A 24,595-nucleotide genomic window follows, 5' to 3' on the forward strand; every position below is an offset into this window, starting at 1 on the left:
TGAAAATGAGGGACTGTGTCTAAGGAACAGGTGCGCAAAACACCACACAACTCAGTACTGAATATAAATTTACTTTATATATAAATAAAAGAAGCATATTGAACACAGAACATAACTTAAGCATTTAACTTAGACCTGCCGCTGATTTCTGATCCTTTCCAATGCAATTGCTCATGTTTTTTCTGTGCTTAGAGACTCTTTGGAATGTAATGTGCTTGTTCAACGTGCCACCTTGCAACTGAGAGGTCTAGGGTCTACATTCAGACTGCTTTGGAAATGGCTCTATAGCGGAAGATCAAGCTCTGCGTCTAGGAGCGGCAGCAACAGATGGGGATGGGCGTGGAAGCATGCAGTCTGCAATGAGGTGTCCCTGCTCCCTCAATGGCCCACTGTTTCCGGGGTCGCACAGCATAGGAATGCATGGCCCATGGAAGTTGAGGGAGGCTGGATTTAGGACATTAGCGCCCTGGTTATCCATTACCACAGCTATCTACTTACTAGGCTTGCTCAGCCCAGGGCCTGCCACTGAGCTCTATGCTAAGTTCTAATGAACACCTGGTGACAGTCAGTGGCGTCCTGCATACCTACTGGGACAATAGCACCAAATGAGCAGCACTGATACCTGGTGACCAAAACAGTGATAGGCTGATTGTCTAGAGGGAGCAGCCACTGGTGCAACCATGACACCCAGTGGCCAGTGACAGCATGACATTGCCTAAGGTTTTGGAGACATCAGAATCAAAGTGGTGAAGCAGAAGCACTGAAGGATTAGGAGATAAGTCACTGGTCGAGGTTTTAGGACATGGAGTTTGATTATTTGCCACAGACAGCCCCTTCAAATTTTGGTTGATAATAGGCTGAATGGTCGACAGGAAAATAACTAACAAACTCATATCGCTGAAAAGTGCACATGTATCTAACGGTGGTGTATGGGAGTGCTTCGTACCACCAAGCCTGCTACTGAGCACTTAATGTTGCAGCCGTAAGTTTGATGAACAGGAGTGGGTGGACTGGGCTTGTTCAATGTCTCTTGGAGAAGGGAGCATGGCCCACATACATCAGGGCAGCATGTCACTGAGGTATTTTTACAATAAATCACAAGGCACGGATCTCCTAACCCCAGAGGCAGAAATCATCTGCGGTCACCTTCCAAGGCACAGAGCTCTTGCCACACATCACAAAGGCAAAGAGCTCCTTCACTCACATAGCTAGGGCACGGAGCTCCTGCATTAACACAAGGACACAGAGCGCTTCCTCCCTCACTCAACCATAGCACAGAGCAACTTCCTTCACGCAACCAAGACGCAGAACTCTGGTCCTCTCTCAACCAGACATAAGAGCTCCTTTCTTCACACAACCAGGGCATAGATCTATTGCTCTAACCCAAGGACACAGAGCTCCCGTCCTCATAAAACCAGGAAACAGAGCCCCTGCCCTCACATAACTTGGGCAAAGAGGTCCCACCTTCAAACAACCAAGGGAAAGAGAACCATGCAGTCACAGAAGGCACCAAGCTCCTGCCTTCCCAAAACCAAGACACAATTCTCACCCTCATAAAACCATAGAACAGATCCACTGCCCTCATACAACCTGGGGCACCGAGGTCCTGCCTTCAAAAATCTGGGGGAAAGCGATCAATGCCCTCACAGAAGGTATCAAGCTTCTGCCCTCCCAAAACCAGGACACAGACCTCATGCCCTCACACAATCAGAAAACAGAGCTCCTGCCTTCAACAGCTAGGGCACAAAGCTTCCACCTACTTAAACCAGTGCACCAAGCTCCAGCCCTCACACAAGGGCACCAAGCTTTTGTCCTCACAAACCAAAGGCAAGGAGTTCCTGCCCTCCCTTAACCAATGCACAGAGGTCCTTCCTTCACCCAACCAGGGCACACATAGCTCCTCTGACCTTCACACAACTTGGAAACCGAACATCCACTCACTCGACCACGCACAGAGCTCCCGTCCTCACAACCAGGGCACAGAGCACCCTGTACTCACACAATCAGGGAACAGTTTCTGCTCTCAAACAACTAGGGCGCAGAAGTCCTAACCCTCACACAATCAGGGAACAGAGCTCCCATCCTCGCTCTACAACGGCGCTGGCCTCCTTCCTTCACACAACTAGGGCAGAGAGCTTCTGCCCCCTACAAAGGCACCGAACTCCTGCCCTCAAAAAAAGACGGGGGAAAGCATGTCCTCACTCAACTAGGGCACAGAGCCCCCGCCCTCATAAAACCACGGCACGGAGTCCCTGTCCTTACACAACAGAATGTATGCCCTCAGACAAGGGCACAGAGCTCTTCAGCCCCACAAGCTACAGCACAATGTCTGACCTCACTCCTCAGGCCAGGAGCCAGTCGGGTACACATCAGCTGACCATGAACAACTAGCGGTAGCTCTGCAGTGAGATGCCCTCCCACTACGTGCATTCTAGGGGGGTTCCCACTGCATAGTTCTCGGGGTATTGCTAACTTAGACCACCTCCAATCATGTCCGGTGCGCTCTCCGTATACTCCGGTGTTTGAGCAGTTGCAGATTTCCATTAATATTAGCTGCGATATACACAAATTGGACTTTCACATTTATACGGTCCGGGGAGGGGTTCCTACGGGTGAGTCCAGCATGCGTCGGTGTTGCAGGGCCAGAGGTAGCGTGCATTAACAGTACTTGAGTGTCTAGGGTGGGAGGAAGGACGGTTAACTTGGGATATATGCGGGGCTGAGACGGTGCCAGCCGTCTCGCACCCCCTTAGCCGTACCTTCGACTGTCCTAACCCACAAACCCCCTCAATAATGCACAAGGAAGTTCTGGCCTCAGCCTAGAATTCAAAAGTCGTTTGTTCATTTTGTCGACGATCACTTGAGACAAGGGCGCCACCAAGCGGCAAAACCTGTGAACTACCGACGACCACAAGAACTTGTGGTTATCATGAACTCCAAGGCATCCTCGGCGTTTTGTCAAGGATGTTATAGTGCGCTCAAGACGCACCAACGCGTCTCCAGGCGCTGTCCTTCCGTTGGTTCTGAAAGTGGGAGCCTGAGAGTCGGCAGAGACCTTTCCAGTCCCACCGGGAGGGGTCTCGCGGTGCGTCACATCGGGGTCTTGTTCCTCTTCGGGATGATGCGGCGGTAAGTGCGGCGCTCAGAGATGTTGCGTTTGACCTTCACAGTGGGGGATTGCTCCTCCTGGGTCAGCGAAGGGCTGGAGTGGGACTTCTTTAGGGACGAGCCGTCGTCCACGGTGTCGCTGGACTCCTGCAGCTGGGCTTCCCACTGGTCCAGGTCGTTGGTACCGCTGCGAAGTTTAGCATCCAGGAGCTTCACGTAGGTTTCATATCGGATTTTCTGGGAATGAAAAGAGGCAAGGGGGTCACACGAGTGTTCATGAAATATTTCAAGACCACATTGTTAATTCAGCATGTGTCGCTCCAGTGCAATCCTGACTCATATTAACACCCAATGTACATGGGGCACCACACGGCCCAGTCAATACAACTCATCCGGAGCAAGCCACAGCTTCCATAGCCTTTCCATACTTGGACAGGTACATAAACTTTAGCACCACAATGCTACGCTGCAGCAGCGCCTGTTACTCCAGCCACTGGATCTCTCTCTCTCACATACACACACACACACACACACACACACACACACACACACACAAAAACCCCCTCCTCAATTCTGCCCTGCAACACCCTTTTTTCCAGTCCTCGAAATCCCACCCCCACCAAAGATCGTCAATTCTGCTCAAGACACACCCACCCCCACTAAAGCAGCTAATCAGTTCTGGCCTTAGTCCATCCAGTACGGAGCACGTTCACCTTATTGGTGTATCCCGGCACCAACCTCCCCTTATGTTCGTCACTTCTACGCAGGGCATATACCACACTAGCTCTGTCCTTATTCAACTCCACGCACACCCACCTTCACTAAAGCTTGCAAATTCTGCCCTGCAGAAACCCCGATCTCCTTGTCGGGCACACCCACCGTCCAATAAAGCACCCCAATTCTGGCCAGGTCACGCCCAACTGCACTAAAGTTCGCTAACTGTGCCCAGGGCACACAGGCCTCCACTAAAGCTCGCTAATTCTGCCCCGGACACACACCTCCACTAAAGATCGTTAATTTTGCCCCGGACACACACCTCCACTAAAGATCGCTAATTCTGCTCCGGACACACACCTCCACTAAAGATCGCTAATTCTGCCCCGGACACACACCTCCACTAAAGATCGTGAATTTTGCCCCGGACACACACCTCCACTAAAGCTCGTTAATTCTGCCCCGGCCACACAACCCCGCACCAAAGCCTAGCAGTTGCCTCTTATTCCAGCCCTAGGCAAATGCCCCTCCACTACAGGTAGCAAATTCGTAGCTGCAGGCGCACCATATGTCAGTCCTGGGACCACACTGTCTGCGGCCATAACCTTGTAGGTCAATATGCAAGCTTTAACAGTGCACCCGACCTGCAGCTTTGTCATTCCAGTCCTTCGGCGTACATGTAACTGTTGCTCCAGCACACACCAGCGGCGCCCCCTGCTGCGCACACGCAGGCCTACCATGAACCCCCGTCGAGGTCTGCAGGACTCCAATGTCCCCTCAAGGTCCAATGCGCAGCCTTGTTACCCCAGCCCTGACATGCAACACCCTTCCTAAAACCGCACAGCCGATGAACCCTAATCTTAATGAAAAGCTCCCTAGTCCTGCCCTAGTGCCCTCAGACATCCCTCGACCCAGTCCTGCAGCACTCCTAGCGGGGGACCCACGCGCACATCCGCTGCCACGCCCTTCTGCTCTGTCAGTGCACACAGTTCTTCAGTACCTACATTATCGACTTCCTATTCTAGGGCCCCCACATATCTCTGCCATCCCACCCCTGGCCTGCAGCACCCTGCCCAAGCTGGCACCCACACTTCAGCCGATGCACCCCACTCCTACCCTGCAGGCAGCACTCCCATCCCACTGCCAGGCACCACCCACCCAGAGCTGCTGGTCTTCGCCCAGCCTTGACCTGCAACACCCTTAGTCTAGACCTGGGGCCCAAACGTACACCTGCTGTCGTACCCCAGCACCCACCGCTCCGCTTAAACCGTGACTTGCAGCATCCCTAGTCAATACACAGCGCCCTGTAGTCCACGCCATGAGCTGCAGTATCCCTAGAATAGGCTCAAACCCACCGCCATCCTCCCCCCTGACCTGCAGCCCCTCTCTCTGCCAGCACGCGCAGACCTCACTCTCGCGCTGCAGCCCCGCCGCTTCACGCAGAGCCCTCGGCGGTCTCGCGGAGCCCTACTGCACGCGCTCACCTCGTAGAGCAGGTACTCCCCCCGCGTGCGGTACTCCTCCCAGTCTCGCGCCTTGCTCTTCTTATCTGGAAGGTTCCGCTGGTGCTCGGCCAGGTCGTCGGTGAACGTGTCCAGCCACACCTCGTGGGACTGCCGTTGATCCTCCTGCGGGCGAGACACGACCCCTCGTTAACAACAATCCCACCAACATCGCACTACATTCATTAACAAGCCGCCATCTCACTGTGCCGAGGCCCGCAGAACCCTCGGTATAGAACTGCGTCACTAAAGCTGTAAATAACGCCATGCCTGTCAGTGTTGAATATTGCTGCCTGGAGGTATACAAGAATAAGCTAGCAGGAAGGGGTTACCACTGTTTCTGCTCCCTGAGGGGTAGTCCAGCTCTGTACCCCCCCTCACACCCCTCCGCGACCCCGTTCCCAGGGCCTGCACCCCGCGCCACACAACTAGCAATCATTCTCCCTTTAGCACCCACAGCCACTGTAACCTCTCACTGGTGTGCACACACTACTTAAGTTAATGTTCTTAATCGGCCTTCTAGGGGTCAGTGTTAATTACGCTTTAATGCGGCTAAGCAGGCGTTAATCCTCTGTATCCATAACAGGCTGATGTCGCCGGCTTGTTGGGCTATGGTGAAACCCCACCAGCGCGACTTTGTATGTGTGGCCACTACTACTAAGCATTAGTACTGCTAACAACACTACTACTACCAATAATTAAACACAATTGTTACCAACAAAACAATATAAACAAAAGAACTGTTATGGAACGTGAATAATAATGATTGCTACCGTTCAACTCAATGACGGTACTTTTTAAATTATCTTTACAACTCACTAGGCCCAGTTTCATCACTCTCAGGAAGGATTAAAGGCAGATTTAGCCTTGCAAAGATTGCAGTCTTTGACCTATCAAAACCATGTCTTTGAAGCAGGTATATTACCCTCCGGGGGTATCCTACAGGGATTGAATTCTGAGACTTTGAGGCCATTCACAGATGGATGGAGCAGGGCATCAACTCGGAGCTATCTTACAGAGGCTGATAGGCATGCCACTCACACACCTGCAGCAGTTGCATTAGCCCACTGCATTTTCGCATTGGATTTGGGACCTGATTTACAGGCTCCACAGAGACCTCCGCAGCAGGTGCATTGGCTGACAGTTTTCCTCAGTGCTATAAAAGAACAGGTAATATGTACCGTGTACCATGTAGCTGCATTAAAGCTGAGGAGAGTACACGCACTTCTCAGCAGGGGTGCAATGCTTTTACTGAGAGAGCACTGGCACCTCTCAACAACAAACAAGGTACTGTTGAAGACTGAGTAGCCGCACATTTTTATTTCCGTCTCAAGCACTGGTTATGCGGCTAATTGTTCGCCACCTCATCATTCTTTGCTTGCAACCAGGAACGATGCTAGGAAAACATACATTCTCTGGCGTCAGATGGGTCACCCGCTCCGAGTTAGGGTTTTAAGGTATAGCCAACTACATACAGGAATGCACGGGTCGAAATCAGAGTAAATCTGCACGAGTATGCTGCCAGACTGTCAGATGTCTATTGTTTTTTTACTAGGACAAGAACACGCAGCAAATAAAGGGGCCGATAATTGTCAAGCTTGCACATTCAATAACAAAGCCAAGGCATTCTGCTCTACCTTTGAAATTTGAGACTTGGGACTAAGTTTGGGGCAAAATCAGTTAAGTGCGTTTCGCAACCCATAAGAACGTAGGGCATGCAACTCAGTTCCTCTCCAATGGTCCAGGGTGTGTAAAGATGTGCTAGATGAAAAGGCTCCTTTCCTGCAGTAACCATCATTCTGGTGGATAACCTATCTACCTGCAGATCCCTCACCTGTAGAATAATTAGAGGTATCACACTGGATCTGGAAACTTCAAAGCTCTCATTTTACAGCTAAGCAGAGCTGGGTTCATATCAATGCAGGAAGTGGCATCAGATGATGTAGGCGAAACCATATAGTATCCACCCCAACACAACAGCATCAGCTTCCATCTATTTTTACTCAGTCTTCGAGGAGAAAGGACAGATTGATGTCAACAGAGTATTGCAGTGCCAAAATACAGATATATTTTGGGTACCTATTAACTTTCCCTAAAACTATCCATCAAACGGGGAGGAGGGCGGTCAGTGAGGAATCTGCAGGTAGATAAGAGAAAGCACCCGAAAGATTAATGTAAGTAACTTTTTCTTCTGAAGGATATTACTACATGCAGATTCATCACCTGTTGAATAGATTCAACAGCCATAGCCACCTACGAGAAGAGTTGATGGATGGTTATACCAGGAATCCCTGCAAGACAGATTAGTCAAAATGACCATCTCTACACATCTAGAAATACAAGCAGTAATGCTTAGTAAATGTTTGCCGAGAAGCCCACTTGGCTCCCTTGTATAATGCTGCAATTAGAATACCTCTTGCAAGAGCCGAAGTAGTAGCTTTGACCCTTGTACAATGAGCCATGATTCCTTCAGGTGGTTCTTTATTGGCTAGGTCATAGTAGGTCTTAATGCAGAGGATGATCCATGTTTGAAAGAGTCATTCTCTGCACCGTTTTGCCTTTCATGGCACCACAATAGCCCACGAAGAGCTGATCATCCATACAAGTGTTTTTTTTTGGTGCAGTCCAGGTAGAAGTAGACCACTCGCCCAGGAGCCAACCTATGCAACCGCTCCTCCTCCTTCATAGGATGGAGCAGGGGACAGAAAGTCGGAAAAGTGATGAACTGACTGAGGTGGAATAGAGTCACTATCTAAGGCAGGAAAACAGCTCTGTTCTCGACACCACCTTGTAAGAGTAAAAGAATGTAAAGGGTGGAAAACAGCTAAGAGCCTGCGACCTGCTCAGCCATCTGGCTGATGTCATTACCATTAGAAAACAGTTTTTAAGGTTTACATACTTAAGCGACAACTGTGCAGGAGCTTAAATGGAGTACCCCTCAGAAAAATTAACACTACATTAAGGTTCTACTTTGGAACAACTAAAGGACTTGGAGGAAACAAATTTGTTAGGCCCTTCAGAAAACACATCACACTGGGGGATTTGAAGAGGAAAAGCTCGTCTGGCAGATAGAGGAACACAGACAATGCTGTTAAATAGCCCTTGTCAGTGGCAATCGTACAACCTCTATGGGCAAAAAAAAGTGCCAATTGTGGGATCTGTGATAACTTGGCCTCCAAATGGTCCATGTTGTTGTCCATGCAACAAAGCTAATTCCGCTGTAAGAATAAACAGAGTTTGTAGTTATTGAGACTCATCAAAAGAATGACGTTAACCACTTCCTATGGCAGCTGAAAGGAACTCAGATGTCCCCGCTTAATCTCGAGGCATGAAGGTAGGGTCCTGGGAGACTGGGATGCAGTACCATACCCTCTAACTGGGAGAGGCAGTCCGGTATGAACAGCAGTTTGAGCAGGGGATATGTGGAGATGCACAGAAAGCCTGCATACTACACCCTCTTGGCCTATGCTAATGACTTTGGCCCAGTCTTGGAGTGTCTCCCTCAGAACCAGAGGTTTCAAAGATAGTAAGGGGGAAACGCACAGTGCAGCAGACAATTCAATTTGAACTGAAACACGATCCCCAATGATACCAGAAGGTACAGACCCGCTGGCACTGAAAAGTGTTCAAGGAGGAGAAGAGGTTCACCTGAGAAATCCCCAGCGGGCAGGGACATCCTGGACTGCCTCTGGCAGAAGCCGCCACTCGTGATCGGAGAGATAACAACAGAACAGGTTGTCAGCTTTGACACGGAGTCAACAGTAGGTGATTGGCGGTTACGTTAGGTAATTGGCGGTTAACCAAATCCCTTGGCAGTGTGCTCAAGACCACAGTCTCAACACCTCCTGACAAAGGAGATGAGACTCTACTCCACATTGCTTGTTTTTTTTTTTTTTTTACACCAAACCACTGTTGCATTGTCAGTCAAGATCTGCAAGGACCAACCTTAGATGGAGGGAGGAAAGCCTTGAACGCCAGCTGAATTGCCCGCAGTTTCAACAGGTTGATGTGAATTACCTGTTCTTCAGGAGATCAGAGGCCTCTGATCTCCAGATCCTGTGTGGCTCCCCAACTTAAGGTAGAGGCACAGCTGGAGGGGGAGTGAAGGCCATTTGGCATCTGAGTTTGTTTCATTCTGCCATCATCAAGCCACTTCCACTGCAGCGCTCAGGGAGATCATAATGGAGTCTGACAGGTCTCTCCAGTACTGTAGGCACTGCCTGTGGACGCACTACTGCAAGGAACTCATCTGCCGACATGTGTATATGACTAGGAGAACACAACAAGCTAGCAGATCTAATATCTTGGGATCCTCAAGACTGGATCGCTCACACCTTGCTAAAAGGATGGCATAATTTTCTGGATGTCGGCAATCCTCTGAGGCGGAGGAAAGGTGTGGACAAGGGTTGTGTCCTGTACTGACCCTATGAAGTGGAGACATTGGGAGAGCCTTGGGTGATATTTGGATCCATTGATCGAAAAGCATAGGCCGATCAGCAGGGATACTGCTGACTGAAGATGGCAAGACATGAACTCCGGCGACCAGGTTTTGATCAGCCAGTCATCCACGTATGGAAAAATAGGATTGCCTGGCCTTTTGAGATCTTGCAAAAAAAACATTTGTGCACTACTCTGCATTACCTTGCGGAAACAGATTATACCCTTAAATCGTCTGATAATGGATTTATGGATACCATGTGTTTAAGATGAATATTTCCCCCAACATGACCGCAACAATCAGTGGTCTTTTTGCTTGTAAGATTTTTATTTAAAGGTTTTGTAGAGCGCGTAGTAACCCTAGAGCATCCCAGCGCTAGACCTGAATCTCAAGGGGGGTTCAGCAAAGGAGGGAGTTATGGGTGAGGAAAGAGAAGGGTCTTTAGTGATTTCCTGAACTGGAGGAGATTGGGTTCTGTTCTCAGTCTACGTGGGAGGTTGTTCCAGTATTTGGCCGTGTGGACCGAGAAGCGGCGGCCACCGGACCTGGCTTTTTTAACTCTGGGGACTGTGATGAAGTTTTCTCCGCTGGACCGGAGGGCCCTTTCCGCTTTGTAGGGGATGATGAATTCCTTGAGGAGGGGAGGGCCGTTGTTGTTGAGGGTTTTGTGGGCCAGACAGAGAGCCTTGAAGGCAACCCTTTCTCTGACTGGGAGCCAGTGGAGTGACTTGAGAGCTGGCTTAGCCGAAGATCTTGCAGGTGTGCCAGTGAGTAGGCGGGCGGCGGCGTTTTGAACTTTCTGCAAGGTGTTGAGGGTGGCTTCAGGAGCTCCCAGATAGATTGCGTTGCAGTAGTCCAATCTTGCCAGAATGAGTCCCTGAATCAGGAGTTTCTTGGCGTTCGCAGGTAGCAAGGGGAAGATCTTTCTGCAGGCTCTAAGGAGTCCGAAGCATATTCCTGCCGTCTTTTTTGCCTGTGTTCTGAAGCTCAGGTCGTTTTCAATCCACACGCCTAAGCTCTTGACCTCTTCCTTGGGAGCGGGGGGGTCACCCAGGCAGTTGGGCCAGAGGTGTGGCGGCAGGGAGGGCCCTTTGTGTCCGAGCATCAGTATCTCGGTCTTTGAACCGTTTAGTTTTAGTGAGGAGGAGTTCATCCAGCTGTGGACTTCCGTGAGACAACTGTCTCACGGAAAAGATAAAGATACAAGGAGTGATAAGTCAGCTGCATCTTCCCTTATTGCACGTTGACTATTCATGGCAGAAGATTGGGTGGAGCCTGAAGGAAGGGAAGGTCTAACCACTTTACACTATCTAAAGGAGCCACTAGTGCGAAGTAATGCCTTTCCAGACCGGCAGAAAGGAGACCTCTCATCCTTCCATAGGCTCAGTGTGGGTCTAGGGTAGAGAACAAAGACTGCTTTTCTGGGACAGCAGGAGAGGAGTAGACTTGCTGGATGGATCCATGGACTTTTCATCTGGCTCTACTCCTGTTGCAGTGATAAAGAGGTAACCAGGAAACTTTAGATGTATTCCAGAACAACTGTAATGCAGTAAATACAGGAGCCCACGTCCCGCATTTCCTGCCTCCAAGGAATCCAAACTGCAACTGGCTCAGCTGTAGCTGGATGCCATAGAGAAGGAAGCGGTGCATGAGCTTACTTAAATGTAAACATTTTCAAAGGTACACATAGTATGGTGTGAGGCAAAGATGTACACGTGAAGTAACAGCTAAACATGAACCTAAAGAAAGGACTAATTCCATCACGACAAGCAGATTTTGAGTTTGCTGCGACTGAGGTTGGAAAGATTGTTGTTGAAGAAAGGAGAACTCAGTGCAGAATCCTCAAAAGTCATGAAACTGTTGATAGTCTCTTTGGGGTTGCGTCTGCTGGAGACTGAGGGTTATGACCGAAGCCTTGTTTGCTTTAAAGTGTTCAAATGCCGTTTATCAGCCTTGTCTCAAAATTATCTATCGACTCAAATGGAAGATCCATCAGACTGGACTACACGTCACTGGAGAATCCTGAAGTCCTGAGGCAGGAATGGGGGAGATGGAGATTGACATGCCCACTGCTCTAGCCACAGAGTTGGCTGAGTCGAGTACTGACTTACAATGTGTCTTGAGGCATTCTGTTATATTCTCCTAAAAGAGCAACCGCATTTCCTCAGAGACTTGTGGTGTAATGAGCTGGGCCATGTCTCAAAGAGCAGGGGCGTAGCGGGCCTGCAGACAGCAAGCGTATAAAGATTTCAGCACTATACTGCCAGTGAGAAGATCTTCACCCCCCCATGCTTCCAATCTTTTGGACTCCCTGTTTTAGGGGACTGTTGGAAACATGCCTTGTGCCTGGCCTGTGGAACAGGATGCCTGGATCACTAGGCTCTCTGGTGAAGAGTGATCTGAGAGTAAAGATGGGTTTCCTGGAGCAAGGCGATATATGGCCTGGCAACTAGCCTATATACCACCGGTGCAGACTGAGGTTTTTACCAGGCTGCCAGGACTGGCACCTCCAGGGCCTCAGGGAGGGAAGGAGGGGTTCCGATGTCGGGGCCGAGGGGAGCAGCAACTCTGCAAGGACATCAATTTTGACATCCACTGAGGGCAATTTAAGTTCCAGCACCTCTGCCACCTTTCTGGTGTTTCAATTCTTTATTGGGTTTTTCTCACTACAGTAATAAGACTGGCAAAATAGAGATACACAAACCAATCACCACGCAAGGCAGAAATGTCAACAAAGTAAGAAAAAAAATCCCACAATTTTACTGCAAGCTAGTTACTCATAAAAGCAGGTCATGAGTAATAATTCAAACGAGGGTAAAAGAAGAACACAACACAATGGAGAGGGTGAAAAAGGAAGTACGCATTGAAGAGGGAGGTTGGGAGGAAACAACACCCAATCAGAAAAAAAGAAACAGGAAGACTGAAATCTGCTACCTTTATGACAACTGAGTGGAAAGAGACACCCTCCAGAGTGGAGGGTCCTGTAGAAAATTATCAAGGCTGCTAGTTGATGAAAACCCTGGAATGTCAGAGGATTTCCTCCCTTCATCATCCTCTTCAGCGTAAAGGTTCAGGGGATCAGAGTCCAAAACAAACAGGTTGTGGATACACTGCCTTTATTGTTCGCCTTCCAGTAGTCTGGGACAATCCAGAGGAGGAGAAGGCAGCACTAATGACTCCGGCTGTTACTCTGGATGTAGCTCCGGGCGGAGGTGGCAGCGTTAGCCACGGCGTCTAAAGCAAAACAGAGTAGCTTAACAGTGTACCAGGGTAAAAGCTGGAGTAGGTATTGGAGCACCTGCCCCATGCCAAATGGCTTCATTGGCATAAACATGTGAAGGCCAATAGCACTTCAGGTTTCAAAGGTAATCCAGATGGGTTTGAGGCCCTAGCAAAGATGGCAAACATCGTGTTGAGGAATACTGGGGTGTCTGTTCCTGGTGTCAGAAACTCTGTGAAGGAAGGCTGCGGCACCAGACAAATCAGAACTGACAATGAAGGAGCTAAGGGCTTCAACTACACAGATGTGGGTGGCTCACAGGTCGGGTCCTGCTGTGGAACAGACTTGGAGGTGGCTGGAGTGGATTCAGAAGGCTCCATTTCAACAAACTCCTGTGGAGTCCGTGGCCACTTCGTCCATGCTTCTTGTGCTTCTTCTTTCTGGCTCCAGTAGAGTGAGAGGATGGAGATCAGTACCTGGGCCTCGGCAGAGGAAGCTTATCCTTACAGACTCGAGCCATAAAGAGTTTGGCTTCTCTCGCCTTTATTGCCTTAGGGTGCATATGTCTGCAGAAGCTGCATGAGTGGAAATCTTACTCAGAGCCTAGGTACCACAAGCACATTGTCTGGAAATCTGCGAAGGACATCTATTCCATGTAGTCGCTACAGGGCTTGAAGCCAAGCACGTGGAAGACATAGCACTGCATGTTTAAAAGAAATGTGTTTGTGAGGAAAACTCATAGCTCTGTTGGAGACAGCGAGCTCTGCATCTGCGTTGAAGGCACAGAAAAAAGGGAACCGATATTGTTGCTCCGAGGTGGGCGATATATGGCTTTGATTACGTCATCAGATGCTACTTCTGGCGTTCATACAAAGCTAACGCCCCCTACTGGCATCAAGAGACCTTTGACCTTTCCAGGTCTGAGACTTGGGATTATTCTCCAAGTGAGCAATCTGCAGGTTGAAGTATCTATGAGAAACCGCACCATAACCCATTGCTTAGGTATAGCATAATCAAGGTACGTCAAAATATAGATACATAGATACAGCACAATACAAGTATAGCATATTGTATTGTAATCACATTTATATAGCGCTTGCTACCCCAGATGGGGTTTTAAAGCTCTCTTTTGTAGAGTATCACGCTACTCCGGAGCCATAAATGATTAGCGGTGAATTAGAATAGTGAAATATGAAAGTAATTTGAGTGGAGGACATGTTAGTCTGTTATTTGGATTGAAAAGGATAGTGGAGGGGTGTTTTGGAGCTCATAGCAGTAGGAGGCTTGGGATGAGTAAAAGGGAGTTGGAGGGGAAAGAGTCAGAGGGAAGGGTTTAGAAAGGCTTTTTTTGGGTGATCGGAAAAGTAAAAGAGGTATGAGATGTTGCAAGGAGGGGTAGAGTAGGGAATAAGCCTCCTCCGTAGCTGCTAATTAAATGTCATGGCACTGTCCATCAGTTATGTTAATGAGTAGGTGTGGGACTATCAAAAAAGGGCTTTAGGCACTACGACCCACTTTTCCCAAACTGGCACAGTCTCACCTACACCAAATGCTTCGATTTGCTTTGGCCTCAGCCCCACACTTTCAATGAACTTGTTCCAGACATTCAAACATTTCTGGTCCTCTCCAGGCACTTTTTTCAGAAACAAAAAACACTCTTAAATCTAAAACAGCAATTCAGATTCAGTTGCATTTCACCAACCTGTCCAACTTTTCTTTTTATAGTCAATTACATAGTATGTATTATTGTTAGTACACGTTTTTATCCTATTGTTTTAAAACAAAAGAATGTTTCTGTTCATGTAAGTTTCTACATTGTTAATAGTCACTCACCATGAAGGTTCCATTTCTGCACCTAGCTGATCACTTAGAAGTGAAGGAAATTTTTAGCTTCACTTCTGAAGAAAAAGTAGTCAACAGCCTTGGACAATTCCTCAGTTGTGTCTATCAAGGTGCACAATTCACATAAATGTTTCATATCCTGTTCTCATTGATCTGGTGACAACGTGTCCATGGAGACCTCCTGACTGCTGCTCATCCACTATCCATCTAGTTAAACGCATTTGAGCCCTGATGATGTCCGTAGGGGCGAAAAGCGTTGGCTGGGCTGTGTTGACTGCTTTTGATGAAAAGCATTGAATGAATAAACATTTTTGAATCCATTGAGAAACACAAGACTCCCAAGTGATTTTTTTTTAATGGACTGATGATAATAAGGAATGAATGGTATTATTCTTTGAATTTTGGAAAGACAAATCAAGGATAGGCTTTTACAAGCTCCTTTTCTTCCAAAATTGGATTTTGCATGAACGTGGCCCTGTGACCACTTAAAGTAGAGTGTGAGAGTATGCTAATGGAATTGTCCTGATATCACACCAGTGCTCCCTTGTTCTTAGCCCAGAAGGCCAGTTGCAGAATTTTGGACACTAGAAGATTTCTACTAATAGAGCCAAATAAGGATTTGCATTGTGCAAATCTTCTATTCCCATGGTTTGTACGCGTGGGTCACCAACATCAAAAACTTTGCCTACTCTGGTAATCTGTTCGATTACATTTAACCAAATGCCTGTCCATAGCATGTAACATAATGAATTAACAATCCAGCGTGAATCTTACTAGCTTTAACAAATGCTTTTTACAATAAATAAGCCAGGCTTACTAGGTTTGTCATAACTTTTCATAATAAAAATATCAGACAAATGGCATCTGGCATAACGTTTCCCTGAACTCCTATTAAGCCTATATCGGTTTTATCATTGACATGTCACTATAACTAACTAAGGCCTACTATAATAAGCGTGAGCTTTCCCAGAAGGCACCATCAAAAATACAGTTGTATAATTACAAATGTATACAAAGTACAGTTGGCAAAGCAAAACACTATCTCTCCTAAAACAGTCTAATAAGGATGACCATAGTTCATAATTTCTAGCCTAATGGTTTGTTCGGGTGGGTCCCTAATACCAAAACCCTTGCCTATTACGGGGTTGTATATAGCAACCACGCAAGCATTTATTAAGCCTTTCTTAATAACGCGGTCCGAATCACAATTGCGTTTTTACAACGCATTCCTTTACCACGCAGGTCGTTAAAATGCCTTAGAGAAAGCGCAGGAGTTAGAATAGTGTAATTTACTATTCCAACTCCAGTCTGCCCAACAGCAAGGAAAGTGTTGAACTTAAAGTGGAACATCATTCCAACAATGCTTTCCTTAAGGCAAGTCATTGTAATGACTTGCATGGCAAAGGAAGGCATTGTAAAGATGCATTCGTGGTTCGGACAGCGTTGTTAAGGCAATATGAAAGATTCCATGTAACAAAAAGCCTCAGTTCGATGTAAAATAGAGCAATATCAACCCACTCTTAAATGCCTAGTGATATTAATCCCATGATAGTGCAGCATGGATTAGCAAATTTTGCAGCACAAATATACAACTTCCGCGGCTTTTTTCTAGTGCTTTATTGTGCTATTTTGATAAATAATAAATGCCCCCAGGGCCCTAATCATTAAAAAAAATGAATGCTCCCAGGGACCGCCCTATTGCCCCGTGGGAGTGTAGTCTTCAAGCGATACATCACTGCATATGGGCGGCCCTTATTACACTACACCACACTCCCTCACTGAGGCCTGGGTAGGATTTGGGTATGGACCCCCTATTCTGACACGGGGCACTTTGGGGTCCTCGATGTGCATATAGAGTGCAAAGCCATGACTTGGTATTGGCTATGGACACCAATTCTCAATAACCAGTCCCTACACTCCAAGATGGCCGCCTTGTTTAAACAGCGGGCCCTGCTCAGACTGCTGAGGCGCTCCATGCACCACGTGATGTAACGTGGGGGGACGCTGGCCCAGCCGCGCGCCGCACCGCAGGATACAAACAGGACTATAAAGCACTGTACGGGTGGCAGCCTTGATATAATCCGTTTTTTCGGCTTGGCGCTGGGTAGGTTTTCCGGCAGACGTCCACATTTGGACAGGTGAGTGCTTGAGCAACTGTAGCGGCCGGACTCTGACGGCATCGGCTTAATGGACCGAGTGGGTCCCTTTCCGGTGGGTGGATTGGGAACCTCAACACCGCACAGATCCCGGGCACGGATATTCGTGTGGCCATGGTGAGGGTTATTCCTTTGGGCGCACCAGCAGACGGTGGGGGACCCGGACGGGCTGCAGGGCAAGGGATGGCCTTGCCGGTGGTACAGCGGTCTCTTTCTGTTTCTAGGGAAGTCTTCCTGCCCTCATAAACCTCTGAGCCTGAGGTGAAAGTGTCCAGTGGGGTAAACAATTTCCCTCCACTTTGGGATGCATATCCGGGTCTGGCTCCAAAGAATTGTTGTACAGTTAATGAGAGCGATTCCTTGTTCATTTTACCCCACACGCTGAAGGACACCACCACCTTGGTGTCTGGAGCCGACAAAACAGTATTGAGTGAGTTTTTCCCTCCAGATAGGTGAGTTGGTTTGTTAGACACTGTTCCCTATCTAGGGACTATTCCTACATACATTACTAGTCTCTCTTCTTTAGCCGCTGTTTTAATTAACCTTTTCTATTACTTTATGTTTTTTAATTAGGGGTGCATATTATGACCCCTGTGCACTCACTAGATGGACAACTGTCATTAGGCTTGTGGGTTGACATGACCTGTTTATTGATATGTACCTCTGGTAACTATACACTGCCTTCCATGTCACCCCACTTTTAGGTTATAACTAGAATTGGTGGGACATCTGTGAAGAGTGGTAGGTAGGAACTCCTCCACCCACCACCACCATGTGTACATAGTTTTGCACTTAGATCCTGATGAAATGCTATGGATCAGTATTGGCGTGATGCATGAAACATGTTGACCACATTGTACGAATTGAGCAACGCTCCACTGGACCATTCAGCCAGAGAGCAGCCACTCCACTTCTCTTTTAACAAGGTGGATAACCGGGGCGTGGCTTGGCGCCCGAAGGTGATGGCGCCGTTCGAGTGAGGCTCCGCTACGGACATGGGAGACTCCCCCTTTGTGCGTGCCTTTACCTGACAGGAGATGCCGCTTCGCCGCCTGAACATCCCCTGATAACCCTGAGACCCCAGAAGACTCCTCGCTTGCCACTGGGACGCAGCACTCAGCCGAGGTAAATTCGCGCTGACTCGCCGTCAGCGCGTCCGCCATGTTGCGCTCTTCACAAGCTGGCGCGCCTTCTTTGTTCTTTGCCGCACACCGGGTCCTGTGAGCGCCGAAATTTCGCCGGATGCTCCCACGTCCTCCAGAGGTCCCCTGCTTGCCCTGCAGCTGATAGACATGTCGCAGCAAGTCTTTCACGACTCTACAGGTATGGCGACCGCCATTTTGCCTTAAATTGCGCACTATCTTCTGCTTGTCAGCATATGGAGTTGCTGCTATGACGCCACACTCTTTCCTTCATTGCCTCATGAGACCCAGCCTAATTAGTGCCTACCAGACTCAGTCAATCCTATATACCCTATTAATGCAGCAGGCTACTTGCTGCTATCGGGTTGCTGGCACCACCTGTCTACGACACCTCAAATGTACTTCTAGTGATTGACTTTCCGACATTTTGGGTGACAGAGGCTCTTCTAATACGCATTTCCTGCAGGCTGTTGGTCTTCCTACTTGTTTGGTGATATTGTGATTTACAACTATGTTGCTCAGCATTTTCCTATGAGGCTGCATATGGTTTTTTGAGGAAGGGCTTGTTTCCCTGTGCGCAGGTTGTGCATATCACAAGTCTTTCTACTTTGTTTAGCTGCCTTGCCTACTGCCTGCGGATCAGTGTTTATCGTTTTCAAGGCTTTTGAAACCTATTACATCTGAAGCTTTCCCTGCTTGCAGTTAAGTGCTCCTCTCTATGACTTATTTCATCAGCTCTATGTTCTGGACAATGTTTTTTGCGCTGATGTGACACTCTGCTGTTCGCCTTACCTGCTGTCTACGTTCAGTACCCTCTCTATTCGGTACGCATTCTTAGTGCTGTGGTTCACATCCCTTTTCTCTGAACTGCTTTTTGGGCTTTTGTGCTTTTAGCTGTTTGACTTTTACTGTGAAACTACCTATTTTCCCGTGGTTCTACATTTTGCGTACTGCCTGCCAACGCAGTTACAATTTACGATATATGGGTAGGCTTAAGTCTTTGTCTCATCAGCCTCATACCACAAAGTCTGTTTTTGTCAAACGCGTCGACGCACCATTTAGTATAATTCACGACTCGGGCATCCTTGTTGATATACTGTATTGTGGTGTGCATAACAAAGGTGTCAGAAATAGAGTTTGAATATACACCTAGTATTGTACGAGTTCAATGTCTTACTGTTTTCTGTCTCCATGTCTCAATCTTGCTGGCCAATATTGAATGTCAATTATTTTAATTGTCCTTCCCCCCTTTTTTTTAATAATTTGTGTCAAGTGGTTCCCAAATTGTCCACTCTTAATGTTTGTATTACCAATAAATTGTAAAGAATTATTTTTACATACGCGAATCTTGTCATTGTTTTTGACCTTCTAGCTCAGTTAATTTAGTCCTGCTCAAGGGAATCTCTTCTTTTTTCATTGGTTGGTTAACCCTACTTCCCTTGATTCTTGTTAAGGGGTACCTCTCATATTTACCTCTACAAACTCAATGGTGACAAGTGTGAGATTTTGCCCTTGACGAAGTTCACCTTTAAACCTGACTTCAGTGCCTCCAATTTCACCTGGAGTCCCTCTCACATCAAATATTTAGGCTTGCACATCACTCCTTCCATCCCAGACACTATCTCCCTCTGTTTGACCAAGTGCTCTCAGAAAATATCCGACCTTACAGCTAGATGGCATCCCCTATATTTGTCTTGGTGGGGTCGCCTTGACACCATCAAGATGATGTTATCTCCTATAATTCTTTACACAATTTCCAATATCCCGGTTTCTATCCCAGCCAAATTCTTTAAAAAAATTAATTCGATCCTCTCCTCTTTCTTATGGCATAATAAGAAACCAAGAATGTCCCTTATCAGACTAATTCACCCTGCTCTTGAAGGTGGAGTCAATTTTCCGGACTTTTTAGCGTATCAAAAAGTCTTTTTGCTACGTCAAGCTTCCTTCTGGCTCCAAGATCCCGCCTCACCCTGCTCTTTGTGGACTAAACTTGAACGTCTTCTCCTTTCCCCATTCTCCTTTGCTGAGTATATTTCCTTCTCACGTAAGCCCTCCCTGATTCCTACTCCTATTCATAAGTTCACTGGCAAGCTCCTTTTATCCTCCAACCCTCCTCCCCCTAGGACTGTAGCTGACTTTCTCTCATCCACTATTTGGCATAACAAATATCTTTTAATCCATAACAAACCCTTTTACTGGAAATCTTGGAGGACCAGAGGGTTGCTCTGGATTTCGCAGTTGTTCTCACATTCTACCTTTCTACCTTTCCACACTCTTTGTTCCTCCTTTGATTTGCCCTCCTCCTTTGCCCCCAAATACCTTCTACTTAAAACAGCTGTAATGGAGGTCTACACACGGCTCATACAGGCACCACCTTCCTCCACTTCTCCTGACCATGCCCTCCCACTTCATTCTCTCTTGCATACCACTCCTAAAGCTTCCATCATTTACAAGCATCTTCATGCTCATGCATCTGCTAGACCTAAGTCTAAAGTTGAGGAGCAGTGGGAACAGGACCTTGCTGTATCTTGGCCAATATCCTTGTGGGACAAGATATGGACAAAGGTTCGTAAAACGTCAAGAGCAGCGTCCTTGACGCAATCCTTATTTTTCATCTACATCAGGTTGCTCCATACTCCTTTCACCGTTCACAAAAGGTTCTCCACTGTCTCAGACGTTTGCTGGTCCTGCTCCTCAGCTCATGCTACTCTGTTTCATATGCTCTTTCTTTGTAAACATGTGCATGATTTTTGGTTGCAGGTTTGGGCTCAAATTAATGTGATTTTCCATACATGTATTCCCTTTTCTCACACACATCTTTTTAGGGAGCCTCTCTCCCTGTTGGGAGGAGACTGAGTTACATGTTCGTATTGTTGATTTGCTCTTGGCTGTTGCATTCCAACAGATTACTATCAATTGGAAGACCTCTTCTGACATTTCTTTTAAAGCATGGTGGTATGATGTTTGCCACAATCACAGACTTGATACTGCCAACTACAGGCCGATCAACCTCATAGATGTGCCCCAAAAGCTTTATTCTCGACTTCTATTGGACCAACTCCTGGACTGGATGGAGGAGAATGATATCCTAAGCCCCCTCCAGGCTGGCTTCAGGAAGAATACGTCCACCATGGACCAAATCTTCCGCCTCGTCCTCCTTTTCTGTAAATCGGTGAGGATTGAGGGAGGGAGATTGTACATGGTGTTCGTAGACCTGAAGTCAGCATTTGACTTGGTTCCACAAAAAAAACTCTTGGAAGTCCTTAAAGAGATGGGAGTCCCTACCCATCTACTACAGGCCATAATAAGACTCCATGAGGGCAATTTTGCTCAGGTACGTTGTGGGAGGGGTGGAGTCCTGTCAAAAAGGTTTCCTGTTTCCAGGGGGTTAGGCGTCCTGGCGCCTACACTCGTTTGCCTTTACGTTAATAATGTCATCACACATTTAGTTAACGTTAGGGACGACGCCCCGGTTCTGGCGGGCAGGAGGGTGCCGGCAATCATGTTTGCTGACGACACTCTCCTGCTTTCCAAATCCCCTATGGGAATTCAGCGAATCCTAGATGGATTTGGTCTTTTCTGTAGGCAGTATGGTCTTGAGATCAATACAGGGAAGACCAAATTCATGATTTTCAACCCCTCCCCCAGAACCAGACCCAACCCTTCCCTGAATTCCATAGAACTGGAGAGGGTAAAAACATTCCAGTACCTGGGCGTAACCTTGCATGAGAACCTATCCTGGGGACCACAGATCTCAAGCTCGCGAATAAGGCTTTCTCAACTGTCCGGGGCTATTCTAAGGGTTACGAACACCTCAACTTTTAAACCAATAGCTCCTGCAGTTGAAATGTATAAAACACAAGCGAAGTCGGCTGCATTATACGGCAGCGAACTATGGGGTCATCAAGCTGCAGATGAGTTAATGTGTGTGGAAAATAATTTCCTGAGACGCCTTTTGGCCCATCCAACTGCAACTCCTCTGTTTCCCTTACGTCTAGATCTGGGTCTACCGTCTATAAGGGAGGACCTTGAATCCAAACCATTAAGAGTCTGGCATAGACTTTGGTCAACAAATGAGCTAAAACACTATAGGCAAGATCTCGTTCATGTCATGAATTTAAACCATAGTGATAAGATCCCTTGGCTTTGCTTTGTTAAGCAAGAACTGTACCGGCTGGGCTTCCAGGAGTTGTGGGAGACCCTGGAATTAGGCTGCATCAGGGTCCCTCGGAAAAGACTCGTAGAGGCTTACAAGGAACAGAGTCTTGCCTCTCATGTGCTTGCACCCCGTACTGGTATTTTAACCCAACGTTTTATTGAATCCAAAAATTCTTACAAGTTTGAAACTTTTATGGACTATATTTTCCCGATTTTGGCAAGGAAGCTATTTATCCAGTGGCGGTTTGGCACTCTACCTATTAAATCCTTTACTTGCAAATGGACCAAAGGGGGGGACAAAATATGCCCTGGCTGTAATTCCTGCGATGAGGAGGAAATCCATGTTCTGTTCTTCTGCCCTTCCTACAAGACACATAGGAAACATTGGCTTGTGCCCCTGTGTAGGAACATGGGTATAAGGAACTTTCTAATATCGTTCAGAATACTGAAAACTGAGTCCTCCCCACATATTGTATTCGCAGTTGCAAAATATCTTTTGGCCATGTGGCGCATTAGGTCCAAGTTGCTCAAAGCAAGACTACCATAGGACTGTACTGCCTACCCCCTTCGCTGGCATTGTAACCTTTAGCTTTCATGCTCATGTGTCTCAAAACACTATGTTTTACTCTCACACCCAATGCTATCAAATGATTGTTGCTTGTATGCTTATGTATTTTATATCCCCCAAATTTTTAATGTTATCAAATGATTGTATGTCTGTATGTTTTTATGCATCTTTTATGGTCTAAATGGCCGAAATAAAGAATTTTTGGATTGGATGGATTGGATACTGCTTTTGTTTTTCCTGCCCAATTGGCAACCAAGCGTGCAGACCTATGGCTCCCTGTTACAATGTATTTGGATAATTGTGTAACCCGTTCTTTTTGTCCACGGCCTGCTCAGCAGGAGGTTCCTAAACCCCCCGATACCCTTTTCACTTCCTGTATTTTTCTGCATTATTATCCGCTTTGTCCTTATTTGCTCCTGTTTTTGATGCATAATTATTGTACTTCTTAATTTGTATTCTTATTGCCCATGATACACTTTCTTTCTTTGTTCCCCATCCCCCCTCTCTCCTTCATTTTTCTTGCTTTATTATGTACTGTTACCTTATTTCATGATTAATAAAACATTTCTTGAACTTAAAAACAAGGTGGATAACCACCCTAATAAAAATGTTATTCGGATTATCCAACCTTTGTTAACACCACTCACTCCTCCACATCTACACTGTCCTCTAGGGCCCTCACACCCACAGCAACATACGGCAAGGAACAAAAGATCTCCGCAAAAGAGCACCTTTATGGGTGCCGTTTGGGTATTGCAACGCCGCCCCGACGAGGAGCATGTCCATATGATGAAGCATGGCACCTAGCTTGCTGGGTGTGTGAGGACTCTAGTTCCGAAAAGGAGGATTTCCCTCCTCCTGCCTCTTTAACACGTTGTCCACTTTGTCTCTGGGGAACAGCGTACTCTTTAATGTTATGTATTTCTCAGGCACGTGTGCTGGACCCCTTTAACATGCCCTACCAGTCCCCCTCTTTTGTGATAGATCCTGTGAAAGCTGCAATTTGCTGGCCCCAAATGGCCAGTGACAGTTGCACTGTCAATCCAGACCTAAAATTCCATGCAGATTAGTGCAGCCGTGGGCATCCTATACTGCTTTCAAACACACATCCTCACTTTGAGATCTAAAGTTAATAATGGAAGCAGAGGGTGCTGGGACTGGAAACAGCAATACATTCGTCTTGACTGTCCTCTTCCCCCATTAGTGCTGCTGCCAGAGGAAAACAAACACTGTAAATGACCTATTTATTCTAAGACACGTTAACATCATTACAGTGACATGTGTGCACTCCTGAATAGTTAAGCTTTATTCCACTGTAAGGTTAATACTTTATGCATGCTGATGAGACTGCTGGCTCAGGCAGCTGGATAAACAAACAAAAATAATCACATCTGTTTGGAAGGGAAGCACTTGTTCAGCGGAAGCACACAACTTCTGCTCAAAACACGAACTACACTAACATGTGAACGAAGCTAAATCCCTTCTCTGTAGTACTCCTTAAATATATTTTTAGGTTGATCACATATGGTCAGCAAAGGATGTGCTGTCAAGCCAGAACTAGAATTCCACTGGTCTCCGTCTATTCACCACAATAATACTCATAAACATTGGGTTAATACTCTCTATTACATATCCACCTGAGTGTAATCTTATTTATGATTCTTATTAACCCATGGTCATTTTCTTTAATACTTAAAGTGAACTTTACCATATTTATAATAAGAAATGCTCTGAGTTTAATCCTCAT

The 24,595-nt window shown here is 47.0% G+C and overlaps 1 protein-coding gene across 1 annotated transcript in view; it reads right to left on the reverse strand.

Moving 5' to 3' along the window:
• Positions 1-55: 55 nt before the first annotated feature.
• Positions 56-24,595, reverse strand: part of LOC147679829 (uncharacterized) — a 342,930-nt gene continuing 318,390 nt past the window's right edge. The window contains exons 15-16 of the mRNA XM_086943387.1: positions 5,307-5,450; positions 56-3,345 (exon numbers count right to left, since the gene is read on the reverse strand). Coding sequence (XP_086799513.1) covers positions 3,091-3,345; positions 5,307-5,450 — 399 coding nt within the window. The 3' untranslated portion in view covers positions 56-3,090. The remainder of the gene's footprint in view (positions 3,346-5,306; positions 5,451-24,595) is intronic.

This window comes from Lissotriton vulgaris, chromosome 11 (genome assembly GCF_964263255.1).
Source record: "Lissotriton vulgaris chromosome 11, aLisVul1.2, whole genome shotgun sequence".
Taxonomy (NCBI): Eukaryota; Metazoa; Chordata; class Amphibia; order Caudata; family Salamandridae; genus Lissotriton; species Lissotriton vulgaris.